The sequence below is a fragment of the Amblyomma mixtum genome, chromosome 3 (assembly GCF_055824585.1).
Source record: "Amblyomma mixtum isolate Tamu chromosome 3, ASM5582458v1, whole genome shotgun sequence".
Lineage (NCBI taxonomy): Eukaryota > Metazoa > Arthropoda > Arachnida > Ixodida > Ixodidae > Amblyomma > Amblyomma mixtum.
Window position 1 is genome coordinate 75,615,849 of NC_143014.1, and position 17,868 is coordinate 75,633,716.

A 17,868-nucleotide genomic window follows, 5' to 3' on the forward strand; every position below is an offset into this window, starting at 1 on the left:
AAAACGCTTTTGAACAATATACATTATACAAAATCAAAATATGTACAAAAATCAAGCCGCTTCAGTGGCTGCCCTGCAGACTGCGATGGCTTCTATTGCCACATGTCGCAGACCACGTGGCGTCCAGCAGGGCCCCTTCCAGCGCCAGTATGCCTTCGATGTCCAGAGCGCCCTTGATGCTCTTCGCCAAAAGGAATCTGCCAAGGCGTCCATCGTGGCCATCGTAGCTTCGCAGGGCGGAACCACGAAGCGGCTGAATCTAGCGGATCCGGTCTAGCTCAATCCACAACGACAAAAGCAGCTGTGCGACTGAACTGTGCGCTTATCGACCTCCCTTGTTGTAGGAAAGCGTTTCTCCCAAAAAGCGGGTTTGCATCAAGGGCAGGTCGGAGGCTGATGTCAGCTCCATGGAAATGTTGAGCAAGTCGCAGAAAGTGCTGCTCACGTGCAGAAACTGCAAAATGAAATCGCACAGAAACTAACATTTGTATAGAGGACAGAGATGCCGAGGAATGCAGCTTTTAGAACTCTTGCTCCTTAAAGCTGCGGCCTCCCCTTTCATGGAATAAATCTCAAGGGCAAAAAGCGTTTCCTTCACAGCCAAATCAAAAAAATTATTTGTCTGCTGCACAATCAGCTTGCAAACGCTAGAATATGCAGCAAGAATGAATGATGATTCTCTGAGTTCCTGTCCTGCACAGTAGACATGATCGAAATTACACTGTCCGAAGCCAGTCTCGGCAAAAATGAGAACAGATGTACGAGTGTTATGCTTCGTTTACAGCGACGTCAGCGGCTTATGACACATTCTAGGGAGCGAAAAGTGGAGGTTCTCAGGAGAATGTAATCGGTAACAGGGTGGATAGGTGAGCTAGTTGGTGCATTATTCTGACACTGCAGCAGGAAACAATGACATAGAAAGGACAAACGCATCGTCCTCGTCAGTTCGTTCCTTCTAAGTCGTAGTTTCTTCTCTGCTGCAGAGGTATAAGAAATCATTCTCGTACATTAGGCAATTTATAGACATTCAAATATATAACTTCTTATAGGGTCTGCCGGTGAAGCCGTTACGGTTAATTTGATGTGTTCTAGTTTTATTTCTAATCCTACCAATCCTGAAAAAAATATCCGGGAATTTACAGTCGCACACTTAATATGTGGAGTGCTTCAAACGGTATCCGAAAAAGGTAGCAGTCCCTGCGTCATCGGAGAATCTTGTCTCTGATCTCACCATCTGCGCCACCGCCAAGTCCCCGTCCCGTTGGTATCGAATGAGCGGACCCCGCTCGGTAGCGAACAACGGCTCCTGTGGAACGGCAGTAGCCTGCCGGAGTGAACTGCAGTGTCCTCCACGCTCCCACAGAAGGAATACGCTGAAAAGGAAACAGGGCCCAACGAGGTCAGCGTTCCTTCATCAGGCATGTAGGTGTAGACACGAGGGATAAACGATTACTACTAAAATGGTCCGTCTTTGCTATGGGTAACCAGACTATTCCTACCATCTTCTCATGGAATCATCCATCATCCGAAAGATTAGTCATGGCACAGCTCCACGTCACAATTCACTAAGCGAAAAGGATTGGGAGGAAGTTCCCACTAACGGCGCGGTATCAAGACAGAGGCGGACAAAACCACTGATGTTACATGCCGCAACCGATAATTCTCGGACATAGTCCGAAAAATCCCCAACTCAGGAACTTTTTCTTTTCGTCATTTGGAAAAATCCCTACACTTTTTAATCAATCATCGCAGTTCTTTGAAATTGAAAGAAGACCAAAGTGCTGTCCTGAATCTTCCGAGCCCTATATCTGTGGCGCTTGTTTGTATTTTCTTTTCTGTGCTCCGCCACGTATTTGAAACAGGGATGGCCCGGGAGAAAACTTGGCCGCCATCAGCAACTAAAGCTACGCGTTGAAACAAAATGGCATGATTTAAATTATAAACTTCATTCAATGCGATTAATAAAATCAAAAGAAAGAGAACAAAATTGCTAACATGAACATGAACATCAACATATTCACAGTGTCCGAGCTAACTTTAGCCAGGGTTTAAAAAATATACCGAGGCATTCTAAGACAACGGGAGCAAATTTGTGCTCCTGGCTATTCTATAGAGAGAGGTCGCACTAGTTTTGTATTTTGGTTAATTGGATAATTAGTCGATAATAATTAGCCAACATCGCAAGCAACCAAGTTAGGTGCAAAATTCCAATGAGAAATTTGTAGAACGATCCCTGTCTGTCCCTGTCATGAACCGCCGCGAGGGAAGCACGCCGCTGACGCAAATCGCAGAGCCAGCGCCTGCGTCGCTGTCCCGTCGCCTTTTGAGTGACAGCACACCCGACGAAACGATCTGTCCGTTTGTACCTGGAAGGTTTGAGAGCATTCCAGTCGCGGCGCGCAAGCGCGCATGTCACGTGGTATTTTTATGCATTGTGCGGGCATCTGCAGTGATGCCCGCATCGATGGAAAGTTATAAACCCTTCAATCGCAAGTTTTGCGGATCGTTCTGCGGATCGTTTGCGGAAATTCGTTGCTTGCGAAGTTGGTTAATTAACATCGACAAATTATACCATTAAGCGGAACACAAAAATAGTGTCACTTGCTCCGTACAATAACCAGCAACATGCGTTTGGTCGCGTCGTCTTAGAGGGTCTCAGCATATTTTTATATCCTGGCTTAAATTAGCTGGGGCAACTTCTATAAATTTAAATTTTCTACCAAGTTGTTCGATCCGTCGTATTTGTCGACACCCTACCATCGGGAATCAAAAAAAAAAAGTAGGGAGGGCACTTGAGACTGCTTACGTGCTTTGAATGCAAAACCACTCTCTCATCGTGAGCTCTGTTGGGAGGTTCATTAAATATTCCTTCCTTTCCAGTGACACACCTACTAATTAGCATACAGCCGTAAGGAAACACATACACTAGGTTCACCTTTATGGGCCGAGAAGTATGTTTCAAGGCCTATGGGTTGCCTACTCGCTTCGCTATCTCAAGGTCCTTTGTTGAATCCCCCGCAGCTTGGGAAGAAGTTTTATTTTTTATTTTTGCTCTAGATGCCACTATGTATACTGTCGATGTAATTTGAGAGCATGGCGACGTCAATTAATAATTTCGGGATCTGGACGGTGACGGACGCCGGCTTTTGTGCAAATGGGACATGGAATGCTTTCGCCTTGAAATATTGCGGTTAGAACCTAGGATGGGCCGCCCAGCGAAAGCTCTAGACCGCCAAGAGGCGTTTAAGGTTCCCGGCACAGTATATCGCACATGCAGGAGCGCTAAGCGAAACATGTCACAGGAGTAAGAGCAGTATTTGAGCTGAGCGCAGAAACCCGATATATAGCTTACCGGTACAAAATACGCGAAATGGAACCACCACCTTTTCGTTCTCTCAATGCTGGGCATATATAACAAGAACGTCCACCTCGTCAACACTGTCGTATATTAATGTCAGTAATTTATCGCACAACAAAGCAACGATACGGCGAACGAGCTTTCGGGAAGGAGACGGCACGGTGTTCCTTAGTGCTGACAGCTGTATACCAGTCGTTTCTACAGCTGCCTTGAAAAGAAAAAGCTCTTGAAAGCGCTGCAAAGGAACGGTAGTAGCAACTGTCGTATTTCGAGAAGGCCTGAAGGTGACCGTAGGGATAAGGTATTCCGCACTGGAATCGATGGCTCCATTGCCATCCTTCCTTTTCAGCTTTTGTAGCCGGGCTCCAGCCTTGCCCTGGCCGTGACCTTTATCGACCAGGACGACGGTCCAGTCCAGGTGAGTAGCTGCGCCGGCTGTGCATCACGCTCGGATTGGCCACAGAAACATTCACACCGGTGACAGCTTTTCACATAGTAATGCATCGGTCCGCATTCCGACTTATTCTGTTCAACCGTAATGGGCACGCTCATCAAAGTGCGTACCCCGTCCGCGTTCCGTGTGCAGAGAGTGAGAAAGGGGCCCATGGCAGAAAACCCTCGCCGTCAACGCAACTGAGCACTACGAAGCTAAATCCCCGGTGAAAGCGTCTGTAATATAGTCACGGAACTTACCATGCGCTGCAACAAGAACTCCTCGACTCCAGGGGCTGGATCACGCTCGGCCGGCGGCCCTGCGGGCAACAGGCCGCGTCGGCGGCGTCTTCCCTCCAAAGGCGTCCGGAGCGAGCGATAGGCGCGTGTCCCCGCTCTTCCTTCACCACGTCTTCCACCACCCATGCCACGCAACTTCGACGTCTTTTCCAGTGCGCAAGCACTAAAGGCCTCCATTCTCCAATTCCTGCGATCCTTGTGTGAAACTTGCGTGACCTAAAATGAAAAAAAAAAATAATAACATCCTGGATGGCCGCGACTGAGGTTTCGAACCCGTGGCGGCGCGAACAGATCAGCTTTGCTGATACAGCATTGCACCACTACCCCATCGCCACTTTCGTGTTCTGCTACCTTATTTGTTACACTGATGCAATATTTATGCGCGTGAACTATGTAGAATTATGAGGAAAACCGCGCAAAACCAACATCATGCATAACAAGACACACCTATAAGCAACCAAGCACGGTACAAGAGGCAATTCAGATTCCATAACTAATGCATTATAATACGACACACGTAAGCAATTAAACACTAGAAAAAAAAAAGGCAATGACGCTAAAGTGACTAAGAATGAGCGCCAGTCTATTTAGAATTTGGTCTAGGCATGTCCCTATTTTTAGGCGTACAATCATTCTACTGATGCGGTTTTTTGCAGAAACAACAGATTCACAATGTCTGCCCATCCAGAGACTGTGTAATCCGATTAGAAAGAACATGTCTAAGGGTTCATCCACAAATTTCAGCACAGTGAGACATCGTACAGAATGCGGTTTCAAATTAAGTATTTTTCAAAAGCTCCATTGCATGATATCCCAGAAGAGCGCTGCATCTTTGCAATTGATGAAAGAATGCTCAATCGTTTCAGGAGCACCACATAGGCGGCAATTTGCGGTAGACACAAAAATACCCTTTTTCTCTAATCATGTTTTACCGGCTAATGTCTCGGTGTGGAGTTAATACCAAATGTCTTTGTACATGGTGACAAGGGCATTTTACATATTCTTTTGAGTACGTCATGTCCCGGTAAAAGAAAGTGCACATATGTGAACATAGGCGGAGGGAAGAGCATAAAAAATAATTCCTTGTCCAACCGTTTACTCGACACAGAAAACAGGAACTCTGGGAAAAAAACGAACAAGTAGGAAATGAACAGCCAAATGCCTTAAGCCCCACAAACATGGACGATCAGAAACATTAAAAGATACATTAAGGCTGCGTGAAACAGCAACCAAATTGGCCTGCAATAATGCACGCACTGTTGGGTTCTTAGTGTCCTGAAAAAAAATCATGAAATGTGAAACAGTCTCTCGGTGGACTAAGCCAAGGTCGTCAGAAGGCCGGAAAAGGTTACTACGCCTCATTGATGCGAAAGACGAATGGCACACAAAATTACCGAACAATCTGTGAAAACGCAGGATATAAATTCTTCTGCAGCGAATAATTTGACGTGCACAATAAATATCAATGGCGAGAAGCTGATTACATGCGGTCACCCCGTCAAAAATCTAGCGACCATGGGGGATAAAAGTCAGCATAGCGCTGAAGAGTTAGCTTGCGGTCTTTCCAGTAATGTGCACTATGCTCATGGGCCCTCAAAGGGGCGCCAAGAGTAGCCCCACGTGTCCACTGCATGCCAGAATATTCAGCAGGTGTCGTTCCCCACTTACCGAATCACATACCGCAAGTCTTATAAAGATTAATTCGATTTCCTAACACTGAATCGAAGCCTTCAATTAAACGAGTAACCTCTTCGATGCCTGAATAACAGCGCAGAAATACGCGAGGTCCTCTGCATAAGCTAATATCTTCGGTTCGTGACCGAGAATACGGAAACCACTGACGGCTCAACTGTTGATAACAATTATGCAAAGTGGCCCCAAGTTTAGTGCGAACACGAGCGGGGACGGTGGGCTACCCTGTTGCACAGAGGACTGAGTGCGGACTGATTGTGAGAGGCAGTCATATACAATCAAGCGCATGGAACATATTTTGCAACAAGATGCATCTTAGTAGAAATAATTAAACCAATGTTGACGTGATTTAAAAAAGCAAAAGTGAATGAATGGGACACTCGGTCGAGCGGCTTTGTCAGGTCAGTTAGCAGTAGTGCTACTTGTTCATGAGCGTCACTGCAATACTGCAACACAGTGCGCAGGTTCTATACTTTAACAATTTTTTCCTTGCACTAACAAAATTTACTCGAATTAAAATCTCTAAATTACAAGAAACAAAGCTGGTGTGTATAATTAGCCGCCTCATGCATTTTTATCTGGAGGGCCTTGATTCTTAATTTTGGTCTGTGGCTCAGGACAAATTCAGTTTTCGCGATATCTTGAGGTAATTTTCTTAAAGAAGTAAAGACACCTAACTTCTGAGTTCGTGGTTAATCGTTTGTAATGATGCGTAAGGCATTATTATAAATAGATTACAAGGTGATATTCTCTCTCCACCGCTAAATAATTTAAGTTAATTTAATTCTTTATTCCTTTCTCGTGCTCTTTCAGTTGCGGTTTCAACAGCCGACCGATGATTGTGACGTCAAAGTGTGGTTTTAGGTCACGTGAAGCTCGAAAACACTGTATAAGCGCTGCTTCTACATTCATTGTCATTTCGGCTCTTGAAGAAGGCTGGCTTAAGCACTATAGTGAATTAGAACGATGAAGGAGCGATTATATCGACGTTTTTTCATGCCTCACGTGACGTATAACCTCTATTTGACGTCACAGGCGTCGTTTGGCAGTTGAAACAGAAACAGGGTGACAGAAAAATTCGATTATAAATTATTTAGAGGTCGCACGCGAATACTACATGGTTATTCATGCATAATAGTGTCTTCCGCATCATTCTAGAGAATAAAACATGCGACCAAAATTGGGTGTCTATACTCGTTTAACCCTTGAAATTATTTTTACCGTAAGTTACAGCATAAGGTGAAAACCAAAAAATCATTATGGCTGAAACGTTAACAATGTTCATGTAAAAAATGTCTTAACTTGCCAAATTTTTTGCTTTTTTATTGAGCCAAGAAAAGGTGAAAAAGTCTTGCATGGTTTCATTAATGAAGTCCCACGAAAGAACAACGAGGCAAAACATTCTAAAATAAGATTTTTCATTGTGCCCTGTTTCACATATGGTTTAAAAATTTTTAACTTTAACCAACTTTAGCTTCCTCGTGGAAATTTGAAAGAGTACTCACGAGGGAACAAAATTTGCTCAAAAATATTTCGTTGAAACTCTATTCACACAATCATCAGCTAGAATAATCATTTTTTTTTTGCAAAATGGCGGTGCTCATGTTTGGGCTCTCGGACGTTTCGAGTTGAATGACCCCGTAACTTAGTAGAAGGTCTATTTGCAGAAGCCTAGTTTATTGTCATCAGATATTTATCTTGGTCATTATGTTAAGCTTTTTGTGATCTGAACGTCGAAGGTTGTCACTGGCAGGAATAAGTAGAAATTCTCAGCCGGAATAAATTACAGCTTTTTTTCCTCATCATGGAATTTAAACTTCGCCATATCAAAATTTTTATGATGTCTGTCGCATAGTCATTTCGATTTACTCTGACATGATTATGATGCTGGGCTTTTTTGGCGCAGGGGCATCTAAGGCCAAAGAGCGCCAAACACAAGATTTATTCTGACATATCCCCGTTTTCTTTAAGATAACATTTACTAAATCTCAGATAAAACCACTCACATACCTTGCGAGCAGCGCAGTGCTCCATGGAATATTTGAATGTCGTGGCAATTCCTCACTTCTTCGAGAATAGCCTGGTCGTGTATCGCACGGCCAGCAGCTTCACATCACCACCATCCCGATAAACTCGTATAGGGGATCCTCCCTCGGAAGTGAGCAGGGGCGCTGAAGTGACGGCAGCAAACTTCCAGAATGAGCTGCCATAATCTCCACCCGCGCACCACCGCTAAGCGCTGGAAAGCAAACACGACAAAATCTGGTCAGCACAGTTTCCTTAGATACGCAAGCACCAAACATGAACTGTTCATATATTGGTATACATGACGGAAGCCAACAGTCACCGAAAGTAATGACAATAGGGGAAGTTTTTTATAATTCATTTTGTGAAAGAAAAACAACCACATGACGCGGGTGGGATCCGAACCCACGACCTCTGAATTTCGCCTCCGGTGCTCTACCAACTGAGCTACGGGGACGGCTGCCTAATCTTCTGCTTTCAGGGATATTTATAAGTAGTGGGACCTAAGAGCATTCACCAGCGCCACCTTCGTCCATAACCGCGAGTGTCACGTAGGAACGTGATCGAACGGCGAGGGCGCAAGCTGTGCGAGAAGCCTCTTTTGCCACCTACGGCACCAATACTGGGAGAATTGAGGTTCTCGTTAGATATATTGAGTAGACATGGAAACAGGGAAAAGAGGGGCTCGTTGTCACATACATGACAGAAGCCAGCTGTCACCGAAACCTAGGAGGATAGGGGATTTTGGGGGGAGCGAAGCATAGGAAACCCGGACTGCTTTAGAACGTGACTAGTAACTTCTGACTCTGCGTTAGTTACTAGCGTCAGCAGAAGAAACGCAGTTCTGATATTCTAGTACATTACAGAGCTACTGCCAGTGCGTACTGTAAGAACGGGGTGTGCGCAGTTTCTTGCTGTTTCGACGACATGTTTGTATTTCATTAAATGTATTCTATAATATGAATAATAGTAGTACTTCTGTTGACAATAATTAAAACCGAAAGCATGCTCATGCCTCCCAAAGCCATTGCTGGCTTGAGCGGCAGCGCCTGACAGGCAGCAGAACCATTCACCGCTTTACCAGTCGAAAACCATTTTAATTTGATTGTAAAGCATTTTATTCGCCGCAAAGAGCTTGGTAAGAGGTCGCGTTAAGTGGTCGAGAGTACGCAGCCCTCGACGACTTTGTCAGCCCACTCCACCGCCAAAACTTGCGTTCTGGGGTCAGAGCTTGCCAGCAAGGTCTCCCACCGCTCGAGAGAAGGAGCGGTAACTAGATCACTCGGAGGTGGCTCTTTTTTTCAACCCCACACTTCTGTGATCGTAGATGGCTGCTTAGCCACAGTGTTTACAGTTTGGGTTCTATATAGATCCGGATAAATGTGCGCGACGACTGATGGGGTGCGTATCGATCTCGTCGGTAGACGACGCCACGTAACTTCTTGTTCGTTGGTCAGGCTTTTGCCCGGAGGGGTGAAAGTTCTCCTCTCTAGTTTAAAATGGTTGGTGAGATCATGATATGTGATCATGGAGTCCTTCGTGAAATTCAGGGAGCCAGACTCATCCAGTGCCCGGTCGACGAAACCTCGGGCTTTATTGTGGGCCGCCTCGTTCCCCGGATTCCCCGAATGGGCTGGGGCCCATATATAAGTTAGGAATAATTTGATAAGAATTTGCTGGCGTTAAGGGTTCTACGCAAGGTGTTTGTAATTTCCCCTTTTGTGAACCCATTGATAGCTATTCTGGACTCGCTGATAATGATGCTCTCTTGGGTATGCGCTACGGTGAGGGCTATAGGCGCCTCTTTTGCCGTTTCAGAGGAATTAGCAGGAATGCAATCTATACCCTCATATTTTAGCGTCGTTTACGACAAAGGATCATGCCAGGATCTCAAAGTCCCACTTGCCTACGTCACCTTCAGCTAAGAAACGTCTTGCACACCGCCCACGTCGCCTTAGACGCCATGAATCTTGTGAATTAGAGAGAAGCCTCGTCGGACCACCTCACCAGTTTTACTGCTGAATGCTTGCGCCACGATGGCGCGCAATAGTGTAGAGACCGCGCGTTCACCGCCTTCTTATCGACGTCAGTCGCAGCCGGACTCCTCCAGAAGCACCCCTGCGAACGCCACAGCATACGGGAATTCTCCTCCCGGACTCCGCTATATCCGCGATCGGCTGGAAAGACAGCGTTCCCAGCCACAAGATCTCGCGCAAACTTCACCAATGTTCATGTTCATCAGCCCCTTACAACAATTCTCTGACTTCTCACAACGTCCACCTGCCGCCATCCAAGTTAAGACTCTCCCAGATTTGTCCATGTCGGTCCTGGCACTAAGCAGCGACGACAACGTTTCGACAAGCGAGTGGATCAACGAGCTGCTCTGGGCTCGGCTACGTACCTTATGGGAGCCTTCGACGCTTTTTGTAGTCTCAGTATGTTATCGGCGAGGTCCATCGGGAGGCTGGAAAGCTATCACAACACGCCAGTGCCTAAGGGGTGTATTCAACCGCGTTCAGAGACCAGCTGGACGTTCTTACGGTGGCAGCACATCTTTACTTTGCGCGTTCAGCGCCAAGGCGAAAGTCTGGTTGACAACGATCCGGCAAAGTTAAAGCTGACAGCAAATAGTCCTGTTCTCCTAATTGACACAACACAACTATTACGTCCGAGAGTGCATCGCAGACGAGGGTTTGGAGACAGCAGCCACTGTGCAGCGCCTGGTAACAGTTGCCGCGTAGATAGGAATTGTTACGCACCTAGACTAAATCCTAAACTCACTTCTTTTAAACATGACTGCGAAGATTAGAGGCCCGCCCGCGAAGCGCATGTGACGCTCCCCTGCTAGCAACACGCAAGCGTTAATGGTGTACTTCAATCTGGCTGAAAAAGTGCCGCCACTGAAGCAGTACCAACTTGCATATATGTTTCGCCAAAACTCTGGAGTCAGTACGTCGTCACTGTCAGTCAAGTTTCCTTTTAATGCCAGGACTAAGACCTCTGGAGTTGTTCTCGAATTAGCCGTCTTCTACGCCGCGGCCGCACTATCTGGGCAAATTTCAGTCTTATGCCTCGCCCCCCCCCCCCCCATCCCCCCGCGATCCTTTGGCGCGTTCGGCTAGGCTGCCCCCCTCCGAACTCACTGTTACCATAACCGTCGTGTATGTTCTACCCACTAAGTCTACTCGCACTCGTCCGCCCAGGTTTGTTTCCCTATTCTGATCTCACGCTACAGGATATAATCAGTTCGAGTTCACTACCTAATTTACGGTGCTCTCCTTCACCCTCCTTCACCACCTTTTAGCGCTCTGCTCTGGTCAATTACTTTCGATCTTTTTTCGCACTCTCAGTTTCTCCCCCGTGGGTTGGTTATGGCAGTATATGATCTCAGATCCTTCGTAAATTTTGAGGGATTAACAAACACGAGGACAGGGAAATTGAAATGTGGAGAATTGGAAAGCTTAAGATAAAATGCCCGTTACTACAAACAGAAGCAAAGCATACAGAAGCAAATGTATTGAAGCGAAAAGCTTCACTAGGCTAGTCAACACCGCGCTTCGCGTGAGCCGGAGGCCAGATTTGCCACTTCTGCGCATGCGCGAAAGCGAGCAACGTCACCCACGGCGCAGGTGGCTGCCGTCGCCGCCGCCGCTGACTCCGTCGCCTGAACTTTCGCTTCTCCTCCTCGCCACCATTTGACCTTTCGCCGCAGCCGTACGCATTTGAAAGGAGGGGTATATAAGGCGCGCTTGCCCATAGAACAGGCGCAGATACTCGCCATGGTAGGAGAAGAACAAGTAAACAGTCGGAAGGCGCAGAAAACCGATCCAGAAGCGGTAGCTTGGGAGTTGGCTGAAAAGCAGCGAGAGCTTTTCGCTACGAGATATCCAGGCTTAACCTTAGCTAAGCCACTGCCAATTTTTTTTTAGTAAGCGACATGTATTTAAGGAATATAAAGTACATAAGTAAAACACTTTTGAAGAATATACATTAAAAAATCAAAATATGCACAAAAATAGAGAATGAAGCAGCCGCTCCAATGGCTGCCCTGCAGAGTACGATGACTACACTTCACAGACGACGCGGCGTTCCAGCAGGGCCGCTTCCAGCGCCGGTGCCTTCGATGTCCAGAGCGGCCTTGATTCCCTTCGGCAAAAGGAATCCGCCAAGGCGACCGTCGTGGCCATGGTGGCTTCGCAGGGCGGATCCACTAAGCGGCTAAAGCTGGCCGATGCGGTCTAGCTCAAACCTCAACGACAACAGCAGCCGAGGGACTGGACTGCGTGCACACCGACCTCTATTGTTGCCTGGGAGTGTCGCCCCCAAAAAGCGGGTGTCCATCAAGAACAGATCGGTCCCTGATGGGAAGATGAAATTATTTACTTTTTTCGCCACGCAGTACACAAGCCCAAAAGCAATTTTCGTTACATTTGTTACCGTTATCGTTAACTCTAACAAGCTGCATGCTGTTGCAGCTTGTTGCAGTTTTCCCTGGCACTTGGCCGTATCCCAGCGTCTCACCTACCCTGTGAAATGGGCAGCGCTCCACCAGTAACAGTGTTCCCGCGATCAGACGATGTTCTTGTCCGGGCTGTCCTGATCCGCAGCTTCGCCACGGCTGCATCCCCGTGGCATCGGACGGCGGGCCTCGCCTCGGGGACGGACAGTGGCTCGGGCGTCATGTGGACGGGGTCCGCTCCGCACAGTGCAACGACCGGCAGACGCTGTATAGTAAACAGGACGAAACGGGAAGCGATGTCGCTTAGTATATACAGGAGCCAAGAACAACGTTTAGCCTCAAGATTAATTTTTTTTATCAATAAAGACCAGAGAAACGTATTTCATTTCACCATAACGGAAATGTGACGAGCAAACAATATGCTGACTAATAACGTGGCACTATGAGTCACAGAAAAAATCTGCAGAGACCTAAAAGCGACCGCAGACACTGTTCCCTTTTCACACTAAATACGGAGTGCCTGAGACTGGTTATAACGGAATAAATACTCTCACGCAACGCTGTACCCACCCATTCTTGGCGCAGCTGTTTTCAATTGCGGCGCAAAGGACAGAATTAAGCTGTTCATATGGAAATAATACTACACTCTTAGTATGTTACCGTAAAAAAAAATATAGCTTCGCCACTTAAGAGAGGCCGGTGCAATAGGGATTCAAGCTATTCCGTCGAATGTTCTCCTTGGGCAGATGACTTTTTCACAAAACAACCAGCCAGGTGACGTTGCCCCATTGATGCAACAGTGTTGCTTGCACGCGGAGAAGGGGCAAGCGCACCAAACGTTTATGCTGAGATATAAAAAAAAAGCATGTTTGGTTGATCAAGTGCACGGTGACACTCAAGCCTATAGTGAACTAGGTCACTATACTTAAGCCCCTTAGCCCAGACCTCTTTGAACTCTGCTGTCACTGGCCGGCTTACTCATCGGAGGGAAGACCCAACTGCCCGGAGAAATTTGTGAAGCGGGTGGCATCCCTAGCGGAGAAAGTTCGGCGTTTCTACTGACGCTGCATCGTACTAGTGCCCTGTTGCAGGAATGACAGTTACTAACACTAAGATTGAATCCACAAAGAGAATGGCTCGTAAACGTTTCAGTGCGTGGTCTTCTTCAGGTCACGATGGCGATAAGCAATAATCTACATGATTGTTAACGCTCCACCGTCAAAGATAGACGAGTTCTGGAACCTCAAAGCGGATAATAAACGCACGTTTTGCATCCCGTATTTAATGTTACCATGCAAGGCATTTATACGTATAACGTAGCAGGGGAGATGCATGCGCTTCCTTCAGTGCTCATGGTGAATCCTGAGGGTATAGCACAGTTTCTGTCCAATGCAAAATAACGTGACTCCTGTTGTATCACTGCATGTAACAGCATCTTTATGAACATATTACTTACAATGTATAAAATTGCACCCTTTTCTGTGAAAAATATTCTCTCGTTATGTGTTTTATTTTCTGTTATCTGTGTTTTTTTCCCATACTCATGTAATTACTTGAAAATAACAGTGTTTTTAATGTATACCATTCCATTTGTATTCGATTTGTACCTTCTTACTATATGCCCATCCTGTAAAAATCCCAATGGGATTGACAGTATGTGAAATAAATAAATAAATAAATAAATCTTAGGCTTCGGTTTCTGCAGGCAGTAGTCACAAAAAAAATTGGAGGGAGACTTCAGCTCCGCCTTAAGGGTATGACGCGATAGCGTTAATGAGTTAATTCCCATACATGCGGAATTTATCATTCTCGACTTTTCATTCATAGACTGCCACCGGTGGGGTGCGACCCAGGTTGCTCTTTCCGAGCAACCTCTTGCAATCACTGACTTAACAGCCACCTGCCACGATTGTCAGTTTGCTCACAATCCGGTGGGCAGGTTGTGACTACACTACAAGTCACACGACCTAGGTGGCCCACCTGGGTTGCTTTTTATCCTGGGGGTGGCCACCTGGGCCACCCTACGCCGCCCTATTTTTCGCTCACAACGCGACATCGAATTTTCTGGGTAACGGAGCCTTTAGCGTTATCGTGCTAAAAGGGCTGTGCTACCCTACATCAAAAAAAAACACAGATCTAAGTTCACAGGCACCAGGAAAAAGCAGACGCATGTGTAGCCGCACCCCAGTGATACAGAGCCAGAGCCATAGTAAAGATACACCTTCTCTTGGTGCGTTAAAGCTCTTGTCAACAAAGGGAGCGGTCCAAGGTACCCAACGTCTCCCGAAAAAGCGGTCGTAGACAACTTTCGGTCATCGCGGACTCAATTACATGTTATACGCAAAGTGCATCAACAAGGGTCCACTAGAAAGGAGGCCACCTTGCAATCTAAGATGGGTCAGCGCCAACTCAAGCGGGGCGCTTTATGTTATGACTGCTTTTGTCGCCGTTAAGCCAATCCTACACCTGACACATGATACGGTGGAGTGCCCCGAGCTGGCTTCAGAGCGCAAGGTTCGCTCTGATGCACTGAGGCGTACTTCGGTAGTACATATTACCGCGCAGAAAAAGAGTCCTGCTCACTGAGTAAGGAGGTTACTAGGCTCATCTACAGTTCACGCGGATGAGTGGTGCCACTTGGGTTCGATCCCGCATGGGTCATAAATATTAAGGGCTTTTACCTAGATTTTGTGTCATCGAGATGGTTCTCTAGGTCAGCTTGGGCTTGCGCGCTTTTGTAAAAATGTCATGAAAAATCGATGTGCATTTTACGGTCCGGACAATCCGCTCCTTGTTACAGGTGACGCTCTGGCGAAGCCATTACCGGCACTCTGTTTGGTTTGCACCGTCTGTCCCTTAAACTAAGCTCACCCTTTTCGTAATATAGTGACAAAGCATACCTCGCAGTCCTGCGAAGCTCCTTGAACTCTCAGTGAGGGCAAACGTTTTGAAGGGAGCCCACAGTGAACCAGCCGTTTTCCAAGATATCGCTCGTTGCAAAGCATTCGTGGCGCCCTACGAATGTTGTTGTTGCAGCCCAGATCTTCGTTTACCTCGCTTCCAACCTCCTGCGCTACACTACATCGTCTTCTTCAAGCAGGTCAAATCATCCCGGAAGGTGAAATGCTGCCCAGCCATGGGGGCACGTGACCTTAACCTACGAGTTACGAAACTTTACAATTAGATATTTCGTTTTCAGAGCGACAGCGCTTTCCTGGTTTTCGCGTCGTAGTAGTCTGTCGTAGTCTGCCGTTGTCTGTCGTCCGCGTAACCGGCGGGTGCGTTTTCGCGGGAACCACTCGGATGGTGGTAACCATGCAAGGAGGAAAATATGACGTGAGCTCAGAAATGCGTAACCGGAGGGTGCTTACCACAGGAACCATCTGGAGGGTGGTTACCATGGGAAGAGGAGGATATCGAGAGAGCGGAGGAATCCCCCACCAGAGGATGGTTACCTCGGAAGGAGGAGTGTATGGCTAGAGCGTAAGAAGGCATGACAACCGGCCGGTGGTTGCCACGGAAACCACCGGGAGGGGATGGGGAGAGGGGGTACTTACACTAGATGGACGAGGAGAGTTACCATGGAAGAAGGCATTATGGCGAAAGCGTAGGAAGGCGTAACCAGAGGTGGTTACAATGGTAGCCGTCCTGAAGGTGGCTACCGTAGAAAAAGGAGGGAGAGCGTGAAAACGAGCAACCGGAAGGTGGTTGCCGTGGGAACCAACCGGAGGGTAGATACATTAAGTAGAACATTTTGGCGGGCTAGTTGGTGAATTACTTCTAACATGGTAAAGTTGCGTGATAAACATACACACAAGTGAGGCAGCAATCCTGTGCCCATCCTATATCCTGCATCGTGTGTGTGTGTGTGTGTGTGTGTGTGTGTGTGTGTGTGTGTGTGTGTGTGTGTGTGTGTGTGTGTGTGTGTGTGTGTGTGTGTGTGTGTGTGTGTGTGTGTGTGTGTGTGTGTGTGTCGGTCGGTCGGTCGGTCGGTCGGTCGGTCGGTCGGTCGGTCGGTCGGTCGGTCGGTCGGTCGGTCGGTCGGTCGGTCGGTCGGTCGGTCGGTCGGTCGGTCGGTCGGTCGGTCGGTCGGTCGGTCGGTCGGTCGGTCGGTCGGTCGGTCGGTCGGTCGGTCGGTCGGTCGGTCGGTCGGTCGGTCGGTCGGTCGGTCGGTCGGTCGGTCGGTCGGTCGGTCGGTCGGTCGGTCGGTCGGTCGGTCGGTCGGTCGGTCGGTCGGTCGGTCGGTCGGTCGGTCGGTCGGTCGGTCGGTCGGTCGGTCGGTCGGTCGGTCGGTCGGTCGGTCGGTCGGTCGGTCGGTCGGTCGGTCGGTCGGTCGGTCGGTCGGTCGGTCGGTCGGTCGGTCGGTCGGTCGGTCGGTCGGTCGGTCGGTCGGTCGGTCGGTCGGTCGGTCGGTCGGTCGGTCGGTCGGTCGGTCGGTCGGTCGGTCGGTCGGTCGGTCGGTCGGTCGGTCGGTCGGTCGGTCGGTCGGTCGGTCGGTCGGTCGGTCGGTCGGTCGGTCGGTCGGTCGGTCGGTCGGTCGGTCGGTCGGTCGGTCGGTCGGTCGGTCGGTCGGTCGGTCGGTCGGTCGGTCGGTCGGTCGGTCGGTCGGTCGGTCGGTCGGTCGGTCGGTCGGTCGGTCGGTCGGTCGGTCGGTCGGTCGGTCGGTCGGTCGGTCGGTCGGTCGGTCGGTCGGTCGGTCGGTCGGTCGGTCGGTCGGTCGGTCGGTCGGTCGGTCGGTCGGTCGGTCGGTCGGTCGGTCGGTCGGTCGGTCGGTCGGTCGGTCGGTCGGTCGGTCGGTCGGTCGGTCGGTCGGTCGGTCGGTCGGTCGGTCGGTCGGTCGGTCGGTCGGTCGGTCGGTCGGTCGGTCGGTCCCAAGCAGCACATGACAGTGGTCCAATGTAGGAATTGAGTTGGCAAACAACGGTCCTATGAAGGCCCCGCGTTGCCAATGTTCTCCCCGCCTTGGCTCAGCCATTTTTAGAAGTTGGCAGTATTGGACCAGTTTCTCGGGCGTTTTCCCTCTCTTGGCTCAGCCATTTTTATAAGTTGGCAGTATTGGAGCAGTTTCTCGAGCGTTTTCCCCGCCTTGGCTAAGCCATTTCTAGAAGTTGGCAGTATTGGACCAGTTTCTCGGACGTTTTCCCTGCGTTGGCTCAGCCATATTTCGAAGCTGGCAGTATCTCACCAGTTCTACAATCGCTTCCTGCAATAGGCAGCTCGACCTCGTGTCGTAGGCAGCGCGACACTGCCTACGACATTGAGAGCAGTCTAGGAGCGGAAAAAAAGGGTGGGTTAGATAAACAAAAATGAAAAGTCTTGATCCCCGTTCCCAAGTCGCGAAGCTATGTTGGAAAGCTTTTTCTGAAATATGGAGATTAATCGGGCATTATCCCTCCTGTAGCTTGAAGAAGAATTAGTTGGGCGAGAACGAAGGCTCTCTAAGAAGAGCTCCGCGTTTACATAAATACCGCAGTAGCGCATCGTAATTCCCAGTGGCGGGGCTAGTTGGTGATTTTCTTTTCCCGAAATTTCCTCGCGGAGGGGAGACGCCATGCTCGCATGTAAGAATACGCCACGCGGAAGTAGGGGGGGGGGGCAGCCG

The 17,868-nt window shown here is 48.5% G+C and overlaps 1 protein-coding gene across 1 annotated transcript; it reads right to left on the reverse strand.

The window, feature by feature from the left end:
• Positions 1-4,112: 4,112 nt before the first annotated feature.
• LOC149350635 (uncharacterized) lies at positions 4,113-12,489 on the reverse strand. The gene is made up of 3 exons (XM_089576911.1): positions 12,333-12,489; positions 7,793-8,021; positions 4,113-4,306 (listed from the first exon to the last, which is right to left on the reverse strand). The coding sequence occupies exons 1-2, from the start codon at positions 12,487-12,489 to the stop codon at positions 7,891-7,893; spliced, it is 288 nt and encodes a 95-aa protein (XP_089433037.1). The 3' UTR covers positions 4,113-4,306; positions 7,793-7,890.
• Positions 12,490-17,868: the final 5,379 nt, after the last annotated feature.

Excerpts from the sequence above, each read along its gene's own strand:
- LOC149350635 (XM_089576911.1), bottom strand. The coding sequence starts at position 12,489 with ATGACGCCCGAGCCACTGTCCGTCCCCGAGGCGAGGCCCGCCGTCCGA. Across the intron at positions 8,022-12,332 it reads AGCGCTGCCCATTTCACAGG|CGCTTAGCGGTGGTGCGCGG; the intron begins GTAGGTGAGACG and ends TTTGCTTTCCAG.